Source organism: Dasypus novemcinctus, chromosome 7 (genome assembly GCF_030445035.2).
Source record: "Dasypus novemcinctus isolate mDasNov1 chromosome 7, mDasNov1.1.hap2, whole genome shotgun sequence".
Classification (NCBI taxonomy): Eukaryota; Metazoa; Chordata; class Mammalia; order Cingulata; family Dasypodidae; genus Dasypus; species Dasypus novemcinctus.
Window position 1 is genome coordinate 83032768 of NC_080679.1, and position 17808 is coordinate 83050575.

At 35.6% G+C, this 17808-nt stretch overlaps 1 protein-coding gene across 7 annotated transcripts in view; it reads left to right on the forward strand.

The window, feature by feature from the left end:
• The window catches only part of GALNT3 (polypeptide N-acetylgalactosaminyltransferase 3), a 113293-nt gene extending 96190 nt beyond the window's left edge, over positions 1-17103 (forward strand). For all 7 annotated transcript variants that reach the window (XM_058300713.2, XM_058300716.2, XM_058300717.2 and 4 more), the window contains 8 exons: positions 1793-1942; positions 3698-3932; positions 4410-4527; positions 6025-6225; positions 7319-7450; positions 7658-7759; positions 14996-15148; positions 15994-17103. In XM_058300713.2, coding sequence (XP_058156696.1) covers positions 1793-1942; positions 3698-3932; positions 4410-4527; positions 6025-6225; positions 7319-7450; positions 7658-7759; positions 14996-15148; positions 15994-16116 — 1214 coding nt within the window. In that variant the 3' untranslated portion in view covers positions 16117-17103. The remainder of the gene's footprint in view (positions 1-1792; positions 1943-3697; positions 3933-4409; positions 4528-6024; positions 6226-7318; positions 7451-7657; positions 7760-14995; positions 15149-15993) is intronic.
• Positions 17104-17808: the final 705 nt, after the last annotated feature.

The following is a 17808-nucleotide window of genomic DNA, read 5'->3' on the forward strand; positions in this document are numbered from 1 at the left end:
CCACTGTGGAAAATGTGTCCATAGTTGAAGTAAGGGAACCTGTGAAGTAGAAACCCTGGTCCCTGATTTCCATTGCTTAGTTAGGGAGAAGCATAAAAATGTGGATCTTCAAACAACAGTGAGGTAGTTCAATCCCAATGATTACAAAATAAAAGATAACCAGTGTTCCCTGAGCATAGGTATATGCAAAGACCTGTCTTCAAGGCTTCTTTGGTATAGTCACCTCTCAATTTATCCTTCCACAGTCCTGCATTAGGATAAACTTTATTTTCCCTATCCTGTAGATAAAGAAACTATAGTACAAAAAGGTAAAATCACTGGCCCCAGGTTCATATAAAAGTAATGGTACTGTAAATTGAACTCAGGAGGCCTGATTTCAGAGCTTTCTGCTCTTAACCTCCCAGAGGGGTGTGGATGGAGGCTAAATTTAGAGGCAGATTAATATTATAGGAAGTTCAAAAGCTGCGGGTAAAGACATTTCCTAACTTTAAAGAGTAGGAGGGTTTATTGAAGGAATCTGTAGTGACGCTTTTTAAAAAAATCCAACCCTCATTAAACCCTTTAAAATGTTTCTGTTTTACAAGTCTCTTAAAGCAGAAAATATTCTATTATTTTTCAGAAAAATTACAATCCTGCTTTTATTTCAGAGAATTATTTCTGAGGCACTTGCAGGTGTTTAAAAAAAAAGTTTATTATTCTGCGACAAGAGATGTAGGGAGATTTATTTTTCCACAATAGTTGTTCCTGGACTCTCACCACCTCTGTGAATGTTTAAGCTTTAAATAAGCAACTCTCTTATCAGTACCTTTGGAGAAGGGAAAAAGCCTATATAACCAGAGAAAAACAAAATTAATTGCATTTGCCTCTGAAACCTGGCAGAAGCAAACTTCCACCCCAGGGACTTATTGGCATTCTCAGTATTCCCAAATCTTTTCGAGGTTGTGATATGGGCCCAGGAAAACTATTTCAAAGAATACGGATTATGTATTCAACAAGGAAGCAAGGATTTGAAGGTGAAAAAACAGGTTTGAGGAGTTATTTTAAAATATGAACATCACTTGATTGAGTCGATTAATGTGTTTTTCTTGTACCTATTCTCTCAATATTTACTTATTATGTATCTCATCCAACTTGGAATATTGACTCTTAAATTACACAGTCATTACTAAATTCTGACCATTTTAACTTCATTCCTGATTTACATGTTCCTTTTTTCTTTTATACTTTTACTGGAAAATTCTGCGTCAGAAGTCTCCAAACATTCAGAATGTGATTATCCTGCCTACCTTTCTCTCTCAACATTTTAGTCTTAAGTTATTTGATCACAGCCTAAATATCAGGAATCCTTTTGATTTTTGACACTTTTTTAAAACTGATTTACAGCTTTAAATACAAAAATTTTTTAATTTGATGACTCTTTTGGCCAAATTCAGTTTCTTTCACCTCCTTAGTCAATCTCCTCAGCCCTCTAAATGAGTCTTGTTAACTTCTGGGGTCCACTCCTTTTAAAGCTCCTCTTACCCCCAAATACATCATATTCAGTGATATGAAGGATAGCGGATAAGCATGTTATGTGTTACAGTGGTTTAGAGGAAAAGAGTCACATATATAGCCTGTTTTTCCAGTAAAGAGTTAAATAAACCATCTTCACCTTAATGGAAGAACTTCCGGAACCGTTAAGATTATAAATGTACAGGAAGTATTGCCCTGTGATCTCTTCATCACCTTTCATACCTTAAATATGAAAGTAAATTTAGGGAGAGTTAATACTGATTTTTTTTTCTCCTTGCAGAGTACTTACATGGCAAACTAGAGGAATATGTAAAACAATTTTCTATAGTAAAAATAGTCAGACAAAAAGAAAGAAAAGGGCTGATCACTGCACGGTTGCTAGGAGCAACAGTAGCAACTGCCGAAACGCTCACGTTTTTAGATGCTCACTGTAAGTATGTACACACAGGCAGGGTTGTAACACTTTCCCTCCCCCTCTAATTTAAAAGGTAAAGAAACATTTTCTTTAAATGAATAATTGCATTTTCTTGCATATCATCTTCACCTGCTGATTGTAGCAATGATAGCCCAGCAGATGACACCTCTGCATTTGAACTTCCTTTCACTTAAACAGAGCTTTACCTCATTTGTATTAAGATGCCTCAACTTTAATGTTCTCCAGTGACCAGCTTCCAGAGCACATTACCTCTGCCTTTTTTTTTTTTTTACAGTTGGTCATTTTGTCAAAAAAAAAAAAAAAATCTAATTCCTCATTCTAATTCCTACACTTTAAAACTCATGAAAGTTCTGTTTGTTTAAATGTAATCAAGTCTACCATTAAACTTTAGCCCCACTACTGATATTTTAATTTTTATGTTTCTTTTTTCCAAAGATGTGTGGACTCACTCTTATGCCAATTAGGGTGCTCCCTCCCAGCTACTTCTGCCATCTTCATAAACCTTGTCTGTTTTTGTTTGTTTTTAATGCTGTTGGATTTTTTTTTTTTTTGTATTCCAAAGTATTTTCAGTGTTAATCCTTTTAAAAAGTTTTCTCAGGGATCAGTGTACATGTTAGATACTAGTAAAATATTTCTTAGTCCCTTGAGCTATTAGTTTAGTGGGTTTTATTCTTTGTATGAATGTTTAGCTTTCATTTGACCAAGCATTAGGAGATTATGTTTAACCAACAGCTGGGTTGAACATACACTAATGTTATAGAAGGGCTTTGGATTTGCTTGAGTAATGTAGAGTCCTCACATCAAGTACTGTCTTAATAGTAGGCATTTAAAAAGTAAAAATCTCAAGGTAATTCAAGAGATGTGTTTCAAAGGGAAATATGTGTCTGGACAAGTTTTTAAAAAGTAATGCGTCCCTAATTTGTTAAGCTGCCTTCTGTCTATTTTATTTTTTGAGGTTGAAATAAGTTTTTTTGTTTTTGTTTTTTAAAAAGGGAAATTGTCCATTCCTCAGTATACCTACTTCTGTTCCAAAATTTCAGACTGGGCATCCTTTCCCTCCTGCTGATGGTTAATGCTCCTTCTGGATCTTGACTTCCCAACTCTGCTCAGCAGGGAGCCCAGATTATATTCCAGTACACATGGGGCATCATCTGAACTCATGTGTTATGTCGGACAGCCTGGCCTGTGACCAGTGTTGAGACCGTCCTCAGGGCTCTTTGGTCATCATTCCTTCCCATTTGGGCTTGGACAACCTTGAGTGCTCCTTCTCCAGCTGCTAAAATCAGAATATTCTGACTCATTGACTTATTTTCTCCTACAATGTCAGAAAAATGAAAGTTTCAGTCACTGTATCTTACTCAAGGAGTCAAGTTTAATAAATTGGAACACCTTTTGGGTATGGTGGTATTTTCTAGCACAAAATTACCTTTGATTTATGGCTCATTTTAAGGAGGAATACATCATCTGAATCCTACAGCAATATCGCTTTTGTTTACGTCCTAAAGAATTAAATCATCATTTGTAGGTTAATTTCCCCAATATGTACTGAATCTTGCTTTGCCTCTTTCATTCCACTCTCATCAGTCACACACACATGCCCACACACACAAAAAATCTCTCTCATATAAATGTTCAAAATACAGATGACTTTGTTGTTATTATTTCTTTGTAAACATTCCCACTCCCCCCAAATTGGAAAAATCCCTCAGTTTTCTTCTTTGCATTGATTAAATTTGTGTTCCATCTAGGTGAATGTTTCTATGGTTGGTTAGAACCCTTGCTGGCTAGAATAGCTGAGAACTACACTGCTGTCGTGAGTCCAGATATTGCGTCAATAGATCTTAATAGTTTTGAATTCAACAAACCTTCTCCTTATGGAAGTAACCATAACCGTGGAAACTTTGACTGGAGCCTTTCATTTGGTTGGGAATCACTTCCTGATCATGAGAAGCAAAGAAGGAAAGATGAAACCTACCCAATTAAGTAAGATGATTGCTCTCAAAGTCTTAAATTTATACCATACAGTTTGATTATTTAAAGACGCATTTACTCTTTGATTTTACAGCACTTGCTCTCAGGTAATTCATGCTAAAGAAACCAAGAACATACACATTCTATATGTAAGGAATAGAAAAGTCCTCTATTTATATACTTACACATGATGTGACTGAGCAAGAAGTAGAACTGAGTTCTTATGTCTTCCTCATAATCATTACATAAGAATATTTAAGCTTGTTTAAGACAAGACTCTTAATAAGTATGCTTTGTTAAGAGAGGATGCTTAAAGTATGTTTGTATTTTTTCCCCAAAACTTAAGGAATAAAACATAATTTTATTGATTTACAGAAAACTTTGAAATTGTGGTGTCTCTTGTTTGTGACTTTGATTCAATTGCTCTTAAAATATGCCATTTTATCTTAGTTTTTTTGTAATAAAATTTGACAATGGATTATTTTTCAGAACACCCACTTTTGCAGGAGGTCTTTTTTCCATATCAAAAGAATATTTTGAATATATTGGAACTTATGATGAAGAAATGGAAATCTGGGGAGGTGAAAATATAGAAATGTCTTTCAGAGTAAGTTTATGAAGATTAAATATAGCACTCATTTTTAAACAATGGGATGTATTGTGTTCTGATTTGTTGATACAGATTATTATGTATCTGAGCAGTCTTTACATTTTGTGCTTTCTAGAATTTAATTGCTGAGAATTTTGGAATAAGAGTATTTCCGTTCAAAATATAACTTAATGTATTTGTTTATAATTGCTAACATAAAAAGAGGAATCAGTTAAACTCCTGTTCCCAAGCAGTAACACCAATTAATGCACTTGTAGCTACTGAATTCCAGCCAAGATAAATATAACTAAATCTATTGCATCAGGAAATGAGTTGATTATCAAGGAAGTCATAATGGAAAAACATTTATGTATAATTTTACAGGACATTGGACTTAACTCTTTGGATTAAGTGAGCTGTTTTTTTTCCCCTGTAATATTAAAAGCTAATATGAGAAACAAAGCAAAGACTTTGGATGGTTTCCACAAGTACCTCATTTATTTGATTCCATGAGTTCATTTTCTGCAATGACTTTATACTTCATTTTTTATCCCTTAGGCTGGAGTATGGAGGAAAAAGTACTGAATTAGGAGTTAAAAGATTTCAATTTTGGTTCTGATTTCATCGTATACTTTTGAGTGATAATCTTAGTTAAGTTTGAACTCCTTAAAGGCAAAGCTCTTGTTTTTTTCATTTTGATATTTCCAATACCTAGCACATATTGTATCTCAAAAACAGTTTTTCTAAAGTGAGCATATACCAACTTTTCTCATTTGTTTAAAAGAGGTTATGGGAAACGGACTTGGCCCAGTGGTTAGGGCGTCCGTCTACCACATGGGAGGTCCCCGGTTCAGATTTTTTGCCTAGTGATTATTTATGGAAAGTCTGATTATCAAGATATTTGAATAAAAGGTCTGATTTTATGATTTACCATTTTATTTAAAGTCAATGCAAATAAGCTTTTTTGATACCCTTAATTCTAAATAGGTAGGCATTTTTTATAGTGACCAACCATTTCACAAGTTTACTAGATTATACTTTAGTAATAATGCCTATTTGAAATTGCTTTCTTGATTTTAAAATTGAATATGCAAGGGTAAGTAGACTTGAGTCTCTCCAGACTGCTAATATAGGCCATAGAAGAAAGACCCTGTTGTTCAAGTTAAGTGACCCTAAGTTGAATAATATTTTGGTCTTCCTTTCACATTAGAGCCCTTGCATAATCATTAAAAAAAATGGCAATTTTAGAATTCATTTTTGTAAGAGATCTGAAATTACTGTTTTGTTAACTTCTTTTCTAAAAATGTGCTTCCATTGTTTCTAGTGTTTGTGCAATTTAATAAAATAGTTCTTTATATTTAGGAATCCAAGTTGATCTTGCAGGGAACAACTACAATTTGTAATTAGTCTCTTTTCTACATCTTGTTTTTATTAAAATCTTAAAGGTGAACTTAAAAGCAACCTTTTGATTTTTCTAAAATACTGTAAATTTAAACAAATATCATTAATTATCAGGTATGGCAATGTGGTGGGCAGTTGGAGATTATGCCTTGCTCTGTTGTTGGACATGTTTTTCGCAGCAGAAGTCCTCATACCTTCCCAAAAGGTACTCAGGTGATTGCTCGCAACCAAGTTCGCCTTGCAGAAGTCTGGATGGATGAATACAAGGAAATATTTTATAGGAGAAACACAGATGCAGCAAAAATTGTTAAACAAGTAAGTTAGAGCTAAATAATCAAATTACAGAGAAATCCACACCAACTTCCCCTGTTCTTTTGCCTATTTTGGGTCTCTTCAAGTACAGTACAGAAAAATTTGAAGCAGGGTTTCTAATTTTAACTGTTTTTTTAAACATATATAACTTATTAATGTCAGCTTTCCCTCTTTTTTAAAGGAAAAATTAAATTGCTTTAAACAAACTTAGGCATTCTAATTGATGTTACCTTTTTAGTATAGAAGATATTTATTTGGTTTTCAAAGCTGCCTTGGTCTGTTATTTTACACAGAGAAAATAGGATTAGGTGAAACAGCTTTTTACTGATTGTAGGATTTGTGATTAATACCTAGGTCAAGGTGCTAAGCGTTTTTTTGTACGTGGGATCAGAGAGAGTGCCACAGTTTGACGTGAGAAGGGACCAGGAATATCAAGTCTTTTTTTTTCTTTTTAGTTATGGTTCCACTACTCACTGCAGGTTTCACCTACACAAAGCTCCTTTGAGACTGTAAAATGGGGCTGCCACTTCACAGGGTGGTTGGCAAGTTGCCCAATATGGAGTTTATGCCAACAGATTCCTTCTCTCTCCTTCCTTCTCTGGAGAGATGAAGTCCATGCCCTGTGTATCTCACAGCATGGCTGTGAACTGAGGAAGTGATCGGTGTTCTCAGCTGTATGGTACTGTTATTGTTATTGACCTGTCATAGATAAAAAGCTCTGCAGAATCTTGATGTAATGTTCTATACCTACTATCTCATACCTCACTTTACAGATACATTTCTGTGCACCCACTGCCATTCCTTTGCCATAGCATTTCACTAGAGATCTTTGTCCCATGCGGGAACTTTCAGCACAAATAAGGAATAAAATAACACCATGTCAATTCTGTAGTGGTACTTGGCTCTTTATGAAGCCAGAAATGAGCAAGCAGGCATACTATTGGCTGAATGAATGGTGAATGCAATTAAATTGTACCTTGCATTTCCGTCCAGATTTTTTTTTTAAGACCTAAATTAAATATAAAGAGTAGCATTTGAAGTAATTTACCAGCATATGTTTGATTATGTATCCCCTTCACATCTCATTTTTCTTCAGAAATCGTTTGGTGATCTTTCAAAAAGATTTGAAATCAAGCACCGCCTTCAATGTAAAAATTTTACATGGTATCTGAACACTATTTATCCAGAAGTATATGTGCCAGACCTTAGTCCTGTTATATCTGGATACGTGAGTATTTTCCTGTTCTCTTTTGCTTGGCAAGTTCCTTGCCACAATTTATTTGGTCCAGAGGAAATTGTTGAAATATTTCCTGCCTTATTGCTTTTGAGATTTTACTTTGCTCTTATTATTAACACTACTTCCTGAAATTAATTGAAAAACTACCAAGTTTATAGACTTTAAAAAATGTCTTCCAATTTGAAAACTTTTCTTTAGATTAAAAGCCTTGGCCAGAATCTATGTCTGGACGTTGGAGAAAATAATCAAGGAGGCAAGCCATTGATTATGTATACATGTCATGGACTTGGTGGAAACCAGGTAAGGGCTGCATTAAAAATCCTCCCTTTTCAAAATACACCAAATGTAAGATATTAGCTATAGTTAGTAGTAACGTTTTGACAATGCTCTTTTGTAGTTTGTAACAATTGTTTCACAACAATGCAAGGTGTTGGTGGTGGGGTAATGTACGTCAGCCCTGTACGATGAAAAGTTTGCTTTGTAAGTTCACAACTTTTACTATACACTTACTCTTTATGAATGTTCATGTATGAATGATAAACTTCAGTTTTAAAAAAGTTTTAAAAAATCCTCCTTTCTCTTTAGCACTTATATACACAAGGAAGCTGTTGCATATTTTTCATCCTAATTAATTTTATATGCAGGTAAACTTGTATGTGGAAATGTTTATAGGCTAAGTTTGATAATTAATATTGAAGCTGTAGAGCATTTTGGTTTGCACTCTGACTCTGAAAACAATTTGAAGTTGCTTGCCCACTCAGTAGAAAAGGCAAATGAGAAAATAATAATGACATTTGAAATAAAACTTGAGATCATCTATGCAATTCTTTAATGTTTCTCTAACTCTTGGTGTGGTGACTTTGCAAGATTACATATAAAGGCCATATTTAACTGGATTTAATAGCAAATTATATCAAATGTTAATACCAAAAGAGCAGAATTATAAGTTGTTTTTGTGGGTCACAATAGTATGTTTTAGAGGCATGTTTTGTGTGTGTGTGTGTGTTTTAAAGCAGCTACTGGGGATTGAACCCAGGACCTCATACATGGGAAGCAGGCACTCAACCTCTGAGTTAGATCCACTCCCCTAGAGGCATGTTTTTGATATTCCTTGGTTGAAGATTCCCCTCTTTGTTATCACCCTTTACTATTTTCCCAATTAGGACTAGAATGCCAAAGTTGTATTTGTCCTACAATAGGTAGAAAACATATTAAAATATTAAATATTAGGTTTTTAACCTCCTTTCCTTGTCTTTTGCAAATGAACTCATGCAAGGAGTAGACTTTTTTCCTCTTTTGTTCATTCAACAAATTCAGTGAGTGACTCATGTATGCCGGGTATTGTCCTGGGTTCTAGCAGTTTAGGTCTTAACTCTTTCAGGAAATCTATCTTTCAAAACCAGAAGTTACAGTCAGTATAATGAGGTCTGGGATAAAGTATTCAGAGTGTCTAAGGCGTATGGAGGAGGGTATCTGCATTACCTGGGGGACCATACCTTTTTTGGAGAAGATGGCACTTGAAAATGTTTTTTAAAAAAAGATAAGTAGAAATTTGTATGGTGACTGATGGGGAATGAGAACATAATGAGAAGAGTGGGAAGAAAGGTGTACTAAAGAGAAGTGTGGTATGTCTTTCCTGGGAGCTGCAGGTATTTTGGTGTACTAGAGTCCAAATAGGATTTTCAGAATATAGGATGGAACTTTGATGATGTCAGTTTTAGGACATCATTGGTCCTATCCTCTTTCTTTTTTAACAAATCAATTTTGTTGTGACATATTAATAAAGCATAAATACATCCATAGAATGTAATCAATGGTATTTGGTGTAATCACATATTTGTGCATTTATTACCCTAGTCTTTCCCAGAGCACTTTCATTATTCTAATAATAATAATAGTAAACAAAACTCATCACCTCTCAATCTCTCTGTGCCTCGCCTGCCATACATAGCTGCTGTTCTTTTTCCCTCTCTCTAGATTATTTGCATTTATATTTTGTAAAAACAGCCTTATGTATGCAATATCCTCCATATTCATGTTTTACATGAGGTTTTATTATCTTATAGAGTTCCATGTTGTTTTTAGCTTTCCTTCTAGTAATATACAGGACTTTGCCTTTCAACCAGTCATACCCATGCAACACCACTGCTAGTTACAAACACCATTTCTATTCATTTCCAAAGATTTACAAACAACCTTTTTACCAATTCTATACAGATTAGCCCTCAGTTTTCTGTTCTCTACCCTCCTATTTTCTGGTGACCTATATTCTAATTATTAACTCCATTGAGTTTACACAGTATATTTAATTCATAACAGTACAATCATACAGCATTTGTCCTTTTGTGACTGGCTTGCCTCACTCAACATAATGTCCTCCAGGTTCATCTGAAGTTCACAACTTCATTTCTTCCTACCACTTCATAATATTTCATTGTGTGTATGTACCACAATTTGTTTATCCGTTCATCACTTGATGAGTACCTGGGTTGTTTACACCTTTTGGCAATCGTGAATAATGCTGCTATGAACATCAATGTCCTTGGCTCTGTCTTAATCTAGTTCTAAGCCTTACTCACCCAAACCAATGAATCTACTCAGGGTAGATGGTGCGGAAACTATGAAGCTGGAGCTGCAAAAAGAATCTACCCTTGGATAGTCAAGGCACACTTCTGAAGTGGGATGGAGATAAATATTTATGTATGCATGTGTCTATATATTTGTGCATGTGTATGTGTGTACACTGGGAGGGTGGGATATATTCTGAAGTTTTGGAAGAAATATCTGCCAATATGACCTTAGAGTAGAGGCTTGTATGATTTGGGAGAGTAGCCATGGCCCAGGAGGAGCATCGTGGTGGAGGGAATGGCTAGCGTAGAGGCCCAGTGGCAGGTACCTGGAGCCAGCAGAAAGCCAGTGTGGCTGGAGCAGAGTAGTCAGACAGAGGGATAGGAATGAGGTCAGAGGCAATGGCACGGGGCCTGGTCGTCCTGGGCTTTGCAGGCCCTACTGAGGCACCTGGATTCAATTCTTAGTACAAGAGAGCTGTTGGAGGGTTTTGAACAGAATAATGTTGTCTGGTTTATGTTTTCAGAAGATCACTCCAGCTTTTCTTCCCTAATCAAATGCTGCATTTAACCTCCCTTGCAAATTGTAGTTTCAAGTGCTGAGCTTTTTCTAACTTGATCTGTTCCTCGTGTTCCCGTCTACTGTTCTGATCAGAAAATATTTTATAATGTAAAACTCCACTGTAGCAGGAAAAATGCATATTAAGATTATTTGACAAAATTGACCTATACACTGGTACAATGCAGTCATTATGGTTTTGTGACACTTGCTGCTTTTCTTCATCCATTTTCTCTTCCAGGGTATTTTTCTTGGTTCTAAGTTACAAGTCTCTCCAGCTTTCTCAGCCAGCTTAATTATATACTCGTCTTTGTTACCTATGTTTTTCAACTATTTTCTATTCCTGATTTCCATTTTATAATTTTTTTGAGTGAAGTAAAATCCTAGTCAGCCTTTCTAATAATTTTTGTGATACTGTGTTTTATCTTTCCTAGAGCAGTGTAGATGGAATGCTGTTTTCATGATCTAAATCCATTTTCTTTCAATGTCTCCATCAAAAGAACTGCCAGGCATAAAAATGACTAATTATGTATTTGTGGGAGGAGTTGAATTATGAGACTAAGACCAAGGGAACTTAAGATACATAGCTCTGTCTGTTCAGCTTATGTTTGTGGAGTGTCAGATCTAATTCATGTAAGGAGTTCAGCACAAGCTCTGCCTGGTACATAATAAAGATTCGATAAATATTAGTGCTAATACTAATTAATTAATTATTAAAAATATATTATCGTAATTTGTTTTGTTTTTAGAATGACAACATTATGAAATATTTGATTTATAATGAATGTTATTACTAGGTACACTGCCTGATTTGGTCTAGCTGATTTGGGGAAGCCTGCTAAGCTATACACACAGTTCTAATAGTGCCAAAACTCAGACAAAGCTGACGAAGGAAGGTAATATTTGAGCTTGCTCTTGAAGGATCAAAAGAAGTTAGCCAGGCAGAAAAGTCAGAAGAGGTGTTATAGGCAGAGCACAGAAGAGCATGTGTTCTATGTTGGTAGAATAGTGTAGAAGGAGCATAGTATATTTTCAAGGCAATGGTTGATAGAAAATTGAAAATGGAAGATTTCCTGTGCCAATTGAGGAGGATTGGACTTTATCTTAGCAACAGGATTCATTTAAGCCTGGTAGATAGGGGATCAAATCATGTTATAAAAGATTAACTCTGGCAGCAGGGTGGATCATGGATTATAGGAGCAAAAATCGAAAGTAGCTAGAGGTACTGCAGTAGAGATACTGAGGCTCTGAAATAGAGAAGTGAGAATATAGAAGTATGAATGGGTGGTGTATTAGTCAGCCAAAGGGGTGCTGATACAAAATACCAGAGATTGGTTTGTCTTTACAAAGGGTATTTATTTGAGGTAGGAGCTTACAGATACCAGGCTATAAAGCATAAGTTACTTCCCTTACCAAAGTCTATTTGGAGCAAGGTGGCTGCCAACGTCTGTGAGGGTTTAGGCTTCCTGGCTTCCTACGTTCCTGGGGCTTGCTTTTCTCTGGGTTCAAAGTTGCCTTCCTGGGGCTAGCTTCTCTTTCCTCTGCATTCTGACTTCCCAAGGCTCCAGCTTAAGTCTTCAGCATCAAACTCCAACATCAAAACTCCAGTATCAGAAACCCTCAATTCTGTTCTTTGCCATGCCTTTTATCTGTGAGTCCCCACCCACCAAGGGGTAGGGACTCCAAGCCCTAATCATAACTCAGTCGTGCCCAGGTACAGATCAGATTACAAACATAATCCAATAGCTATTTTTGGAATCCATAACCATATCAAACTGCTACACTCCACCCTCTGAATTCCAAAAGGACAGTATAATATTCAAACAAACCTAAATCAGTAACAATGAAAGTATTAAATCATATCACAATCAATTTAAAGAAATACAATTTGTCTTGGGGCAAAGTCCTGTCTGCTATACACCTCTGAAATTTACAAAACAATTTACCTGTTTCCAGTATACAAATGGACAGACATAGGATAAACATTTTCATTACAATAAGGAGAAATTGGGAGGCAAACATGAGTCACAGGTCCTCTACAGTTCAATAAACCTGCAAGACATCCTCCATGATTTCAAAGCCTGAGAGTCATTCTTAAGAAGACAGTTTCTTCTCCTTGGGGCCATATGGGGACCCACCCTTTCCACTGGCTTGCCCAACAGCCATTTTCTTGGTTGTATCCCCATCAAGCATCTAGGTGTCATCCAAGCTCCAGACCTTTCCCTCCAAGAGTGATTGCCACACCTTACCCAATATTTGGGTTAGTCTTAATCCCCCTAGAACAGTGATGTGATGACAACATTCCTCCTAACTTTGGCATACAGGCTCAACTCTCTCAGAGCAATGAGTTGAACACCTGGCCTTCCCTAATCCATGGGGGACAGGTCCACCCCTCTCAGACCTCAGATGCACCCCACCCTCTCTGTACCCTGGGAGAGCAAAACTCTCCCAGAACATTGGAAAAGAACATCCACCCTCTTCAAGTGCTAGGGCAAACTCACCTTCTCTGTACATATGGGTGGGGTTCCTCTCTGGGCCCAATGTGATGTCCGAATTCCAAATCTCAGCTTCCATGGTTTTCCTCTTAAAGCTGTTTCTCCTTCAATCTCTCCTTTCCATATCCTTTTTATTCCAGACTGACAGTGGTTTTGTCCATGCAGCTCTCTCAAAAAATCTGTTTGGTTTAGCATGCAGGAAGCAGGGGTCCAAGCTATCAAACAGTAAGACTTTCCACAAGTCTTTCTGACATAACTGCATCGTCCCTCCTGATTTACAAGTTCCAAGTTTAGTGAAGTCCTCCAGTTGGGCACTTTCATCTGGTACCCTGATTTCCAGAGGGTTGGAATTTTCAGAATCAGTTTCTGTTTTCTTTGTGTCCAACAATTCAGTTCTCAGCTTATCTCACTCATCTAGCATTTTGCTATAAGTTGCAAGCAGAAGCCAAGCCACATTCTCTGGATTTACTTTGGAAATTTCTTCAGCTAAATGCCCAGGCTCACCACTTTCAAGTTCTGCCTTCTATAAAACACCAGGAGTTAATCTTGCTAAGTTCTCTGCAACTTTAAAACACAGATCGCCTTTCCTCCAGTTTCCAATAATAGTTTCATCATTTACTTTTAAGGCATCATAAAAAGTCTCTTTAGCATCCATATTGCTATCAACATCCTCTTCAAAGAATCCTAGGCCTTTTCCATCAAGCATCTCACAATTCCTCCAAAAAAATAGCCCTTACCCATTTATAAAACCATTCCAGCATTTTGATAATGGCAAAAGCACTTCCCCACTCCTTGGTACCAAATTCTGTATTGCTCAGCCAAAGGGGTGCTGATGCAAAATACCATAAATTGGTCGGTTTTTATAAAGGGTATTTATACGGGGTAGAACCTTACAGATACCAGGCCATAAAGCATAAGTTACTTCCCTCACCAAAGTCTATTTGGAGCAAGATGGCTGCCGACGTCTGTGAGGGTTCAGGCTTCCTGGGTTCCTATGTTCCTGGGGCTTGCTTTTCTCTGGGTTCAAGGTTCCCTTGGGGAAGCTGGGGGTTCCCTGGGGGTTCCTCTGCATGCTGACTTCCCAGGGCTCCAGCTTAAGTCTTCAGCATCAAACTCCAACATCAAAACTCCAATATCAGAAACCCTCAACTCTGTTCTTTGCCATGCCTTTTATAACTCTAATCTAAGCCCTAATCATAACTCAATCATGCCCAGGTACAGATCAGGTTATAAGAATAATCCAATATCTGTTTTTGGAATTCATAACCATTTCAAACTGCTACAGGTGATAACATTTCAAAAAAATAAGTAGGACTAAGGGATTAATTATTGGATATGTATAAGGAAGCATCAACAATAGTAATAATAGCTAGTATAATGGCTAAAATAATAGCTAAAATTTACTGTGTGCTTGCCATATGCCAATGTTTTACATATGTTAACTCATTGATCTTCATAATCCTATGGGGTAGGACACCTGTTTTACAGGTCCCCATTCGGAGGACCCCATTGCTTTTAGTTAGATGAAAATGTCATTAATTGAGATGGATAAGGAAGGAGGAACACCTCTGGAAAGAAGAGACCATTAGCGTTGCTAGAACTTTCCAGGTCCATTTCTCTCAAGTGCCTGCCCCAGCCTCCAGACTACCTGATAACTTCCAATTTTTAATATGGGAAGGAAGATAATACCTTCTTCATTAAGTCACTACCTGTTGGTGAAAGACTGAAGGAAGGTCATAGTGCCTGCTATCATAAAAGCTCAGTTTATGTTTCTGGTAACTATTTTCATTATTTTGTTGAAGGAGAATTGACTTGGTTATTCAGTGAGTGGCTGATTTATTTTTTTATCAGACCATTATTGTCCAACTGAGTATAGAGTATGCTTTTGTCAATAACAGCACTCTTTCTTCCATAGTACTTTGAATACTCTACGCAGCATGAAATTCGGCATAACATCCAGAAGGAGCTGTGTCTTCATGCTGCTCAAGGTCCAGTTCAGCTGAAGGTGTGTTCCTACAGAGGTCACAAGACCGTCACCATTGGAGAGCAGATTTGGGAGATTAGAAAGGTACCTCAGTGCCATTAATTCACTCCTTTATGTAATTATTTTGTTTAGTTCTAATTGCTTATTGGGGAAAATCTGTGAAACACTAGTATATTAGTACTACCCATCAGAATTCCTTTGCCTTTGTTCACTTTGTTATTATGTATGTTATTATGTACGTCTATGAATTAAATACACTGAGGAACAAAACTGTAAAGTTGCTTGACAGAAGCATGGTTAATGCAGATCAATACTTCCATGTATTATTAGTGGTAGTTGTACGTTTTTTACTTTTTAGGGTTTCTTATTTGTCTTACAATGATAACGTTTTGTACCTGGCAGAGAAAAAAACATCATTTTTTTCACCTAAGTGATCTTTCTTCCCCAAAAAGTTTTGGTACTTTTTCACGAATCTAAAATTGAGAGAGAATAAAATGGCAGATCTCTTCTTTTTTAAAAAATACATTTTAAGACTTAGCTGAAACAGCGATTCTTGCATGAACATTTGTGCAATGCTAGAACACTATTAGACTGACTTTTATGAAATAGGATTTTATAAGAGTTTATCACTTACTCATGGAATGTTTGTTTGAAACCCTGATTCAGAGTTTACTCTGCAGTGCTCTCTCCATTTATGAAATACATTGTGCTACCTGAACTGTAGTGGCATAAATGGTATTCTTTACAACAGAAGCCACTGAAAATTTCTATCATAGTTGATCTTAGAAAGATTTAAAGTTAAGAATGTTGTACGTGTGGTATGCAAGTCTCCTTGTAACTTCAATCAAACCATAGGGTACTTTTTCTGTTTTTCTGTTAGCTTTGAGTCTTAAAACTTAATGTCTGTTGTGTTTTTCCTTTTATTCTAGGATCAACTTCTATACAATCCACTCTTAAAAATGTGCCTTTCAGCAAATGGAGAGCATCCAAGCTTAGTGTCATGTAATCCATCAGATCTACTTCAAAAATGGATTTTTAGCCAAAATGATTAAGTGTTCCTTAAAATTAAGGATTTAAAAAAGGAGATATTCTTTCTCATAAAACTGTGACTAGGCATACACTGTAGTTTTTGAAAATTATGCAAATGCAGCTAATTGTAACTTATTCCAAGTGCATTTTTCTTATTTATATCTTAAAATGTCTACATAGCACTTCTACAGAAATCCTTTAAATTTCTGTTTCAAAGCACAATAACTAGTAATACCAAAGACTATTTTGAAATGTCCATGTGTAGGGAAAGAGATGTTTACAGTATGATGAAAATACTTTGCTGAAGAAAGTGATGTTTGTGTGTTTTATAGACTTAAGGATATGCATATTCACACACAATTCATAATATTTCCCCTAGTTTTTGGGGGAAAAGAAGAAAGATTTGATACTATATTTTTTACATTACATTGAAATGGATCAATGAAGGTCAAGTATTGACCTTTGTTTACAAACCAGGAAATTTTTATAGATCTAAAATTTATTATTTAAAAATGCAGGTGAACTTTTTTTGTGTCTTTTGTTTACTTCTCTGGCAAGTATTTCCTTAAACGTAAAATTTAATGAATAAGAAGAGTATTTTTAACACTTCAATTTCTTGGCAAATTTGAAATATTTTTTAGTCCAACACCTATGTCACTTAAAACACTTAAGTCTTCCTTGAATGGCTTTTCTTAAATAATTAAACTGTGTGTTTTCCCAAAAGCAGTTTTTTAAAAAAAACTATAAATTACTATCTGTTGAAAAGTTTTTTCCTTTCTGTTAGTGTTTTTTCCCTAAAAAAAAACCCACATAATTTACTAATCTTGAATGTTTGTGAAATTGAATTTCAAGTGCAGAATATTTTTCTCATTTAAATCTAAATTTCATTTGTTACTGATTCATTTATTGATTGTCTTTGTAATGCCTTTTTTTCATAAAAAAACAAAACAACAACAATCTTATTTCTATCTATGTGGAAAACACAATAAAAATCCTAAAGACAATTTTAATCATTTGATTATGTTATTTTCTCTTTTGGATAAAATATGTAATTGATAATAGGTGGGGGAAATGAATTTTATTTACTGAATATCTAAGTGGCTCTTATTTGTAGAGCCATCAGTTAATTCTTAAGAAAAACGCAAATGTTTGACAGTAATGGCATAAAAAATGGGCAATGGAGAACATTCTATGATGGATACTTAGCAGATTGTGTACCAGTTTCTGGTAACTTGCCTTGGACATCTGATAACTAAGCATTACTTTTTTTTAATGTAATGCTTACTTAGGATATTTAATACTTTTTTCCTTTTGGAACACTTTATATATGGATTTCTTATATTCTTATTCTGTAGTAGAAATATTATTTTAGCATAATACTACAACATCTTATTGGTTTCATATTTTAAACCTGGTAGAGACTCAATTGTACAAAAGAAAGCATATTTTGAGTAATGGCCACATCTTCTCATTGTTTGTAACTTTGAGCTTGCATTAAAAAGCTTGCAAAGCTTGATTACTATGCTAACTCTTACTTCAATTCTCCTAACATTTATTGTGTGCATAACTTTGTGCCAGGAGTTATGACGGCCAGTATAAGACTTGTCTTTACCCTTGAGCTTATGTATCATAGGAAGACAGAAAAACAAATAATTCTGAAATAACATGATAAATGTGATAACAATGTTATATTTTATGATGCAGACGACAGCTCA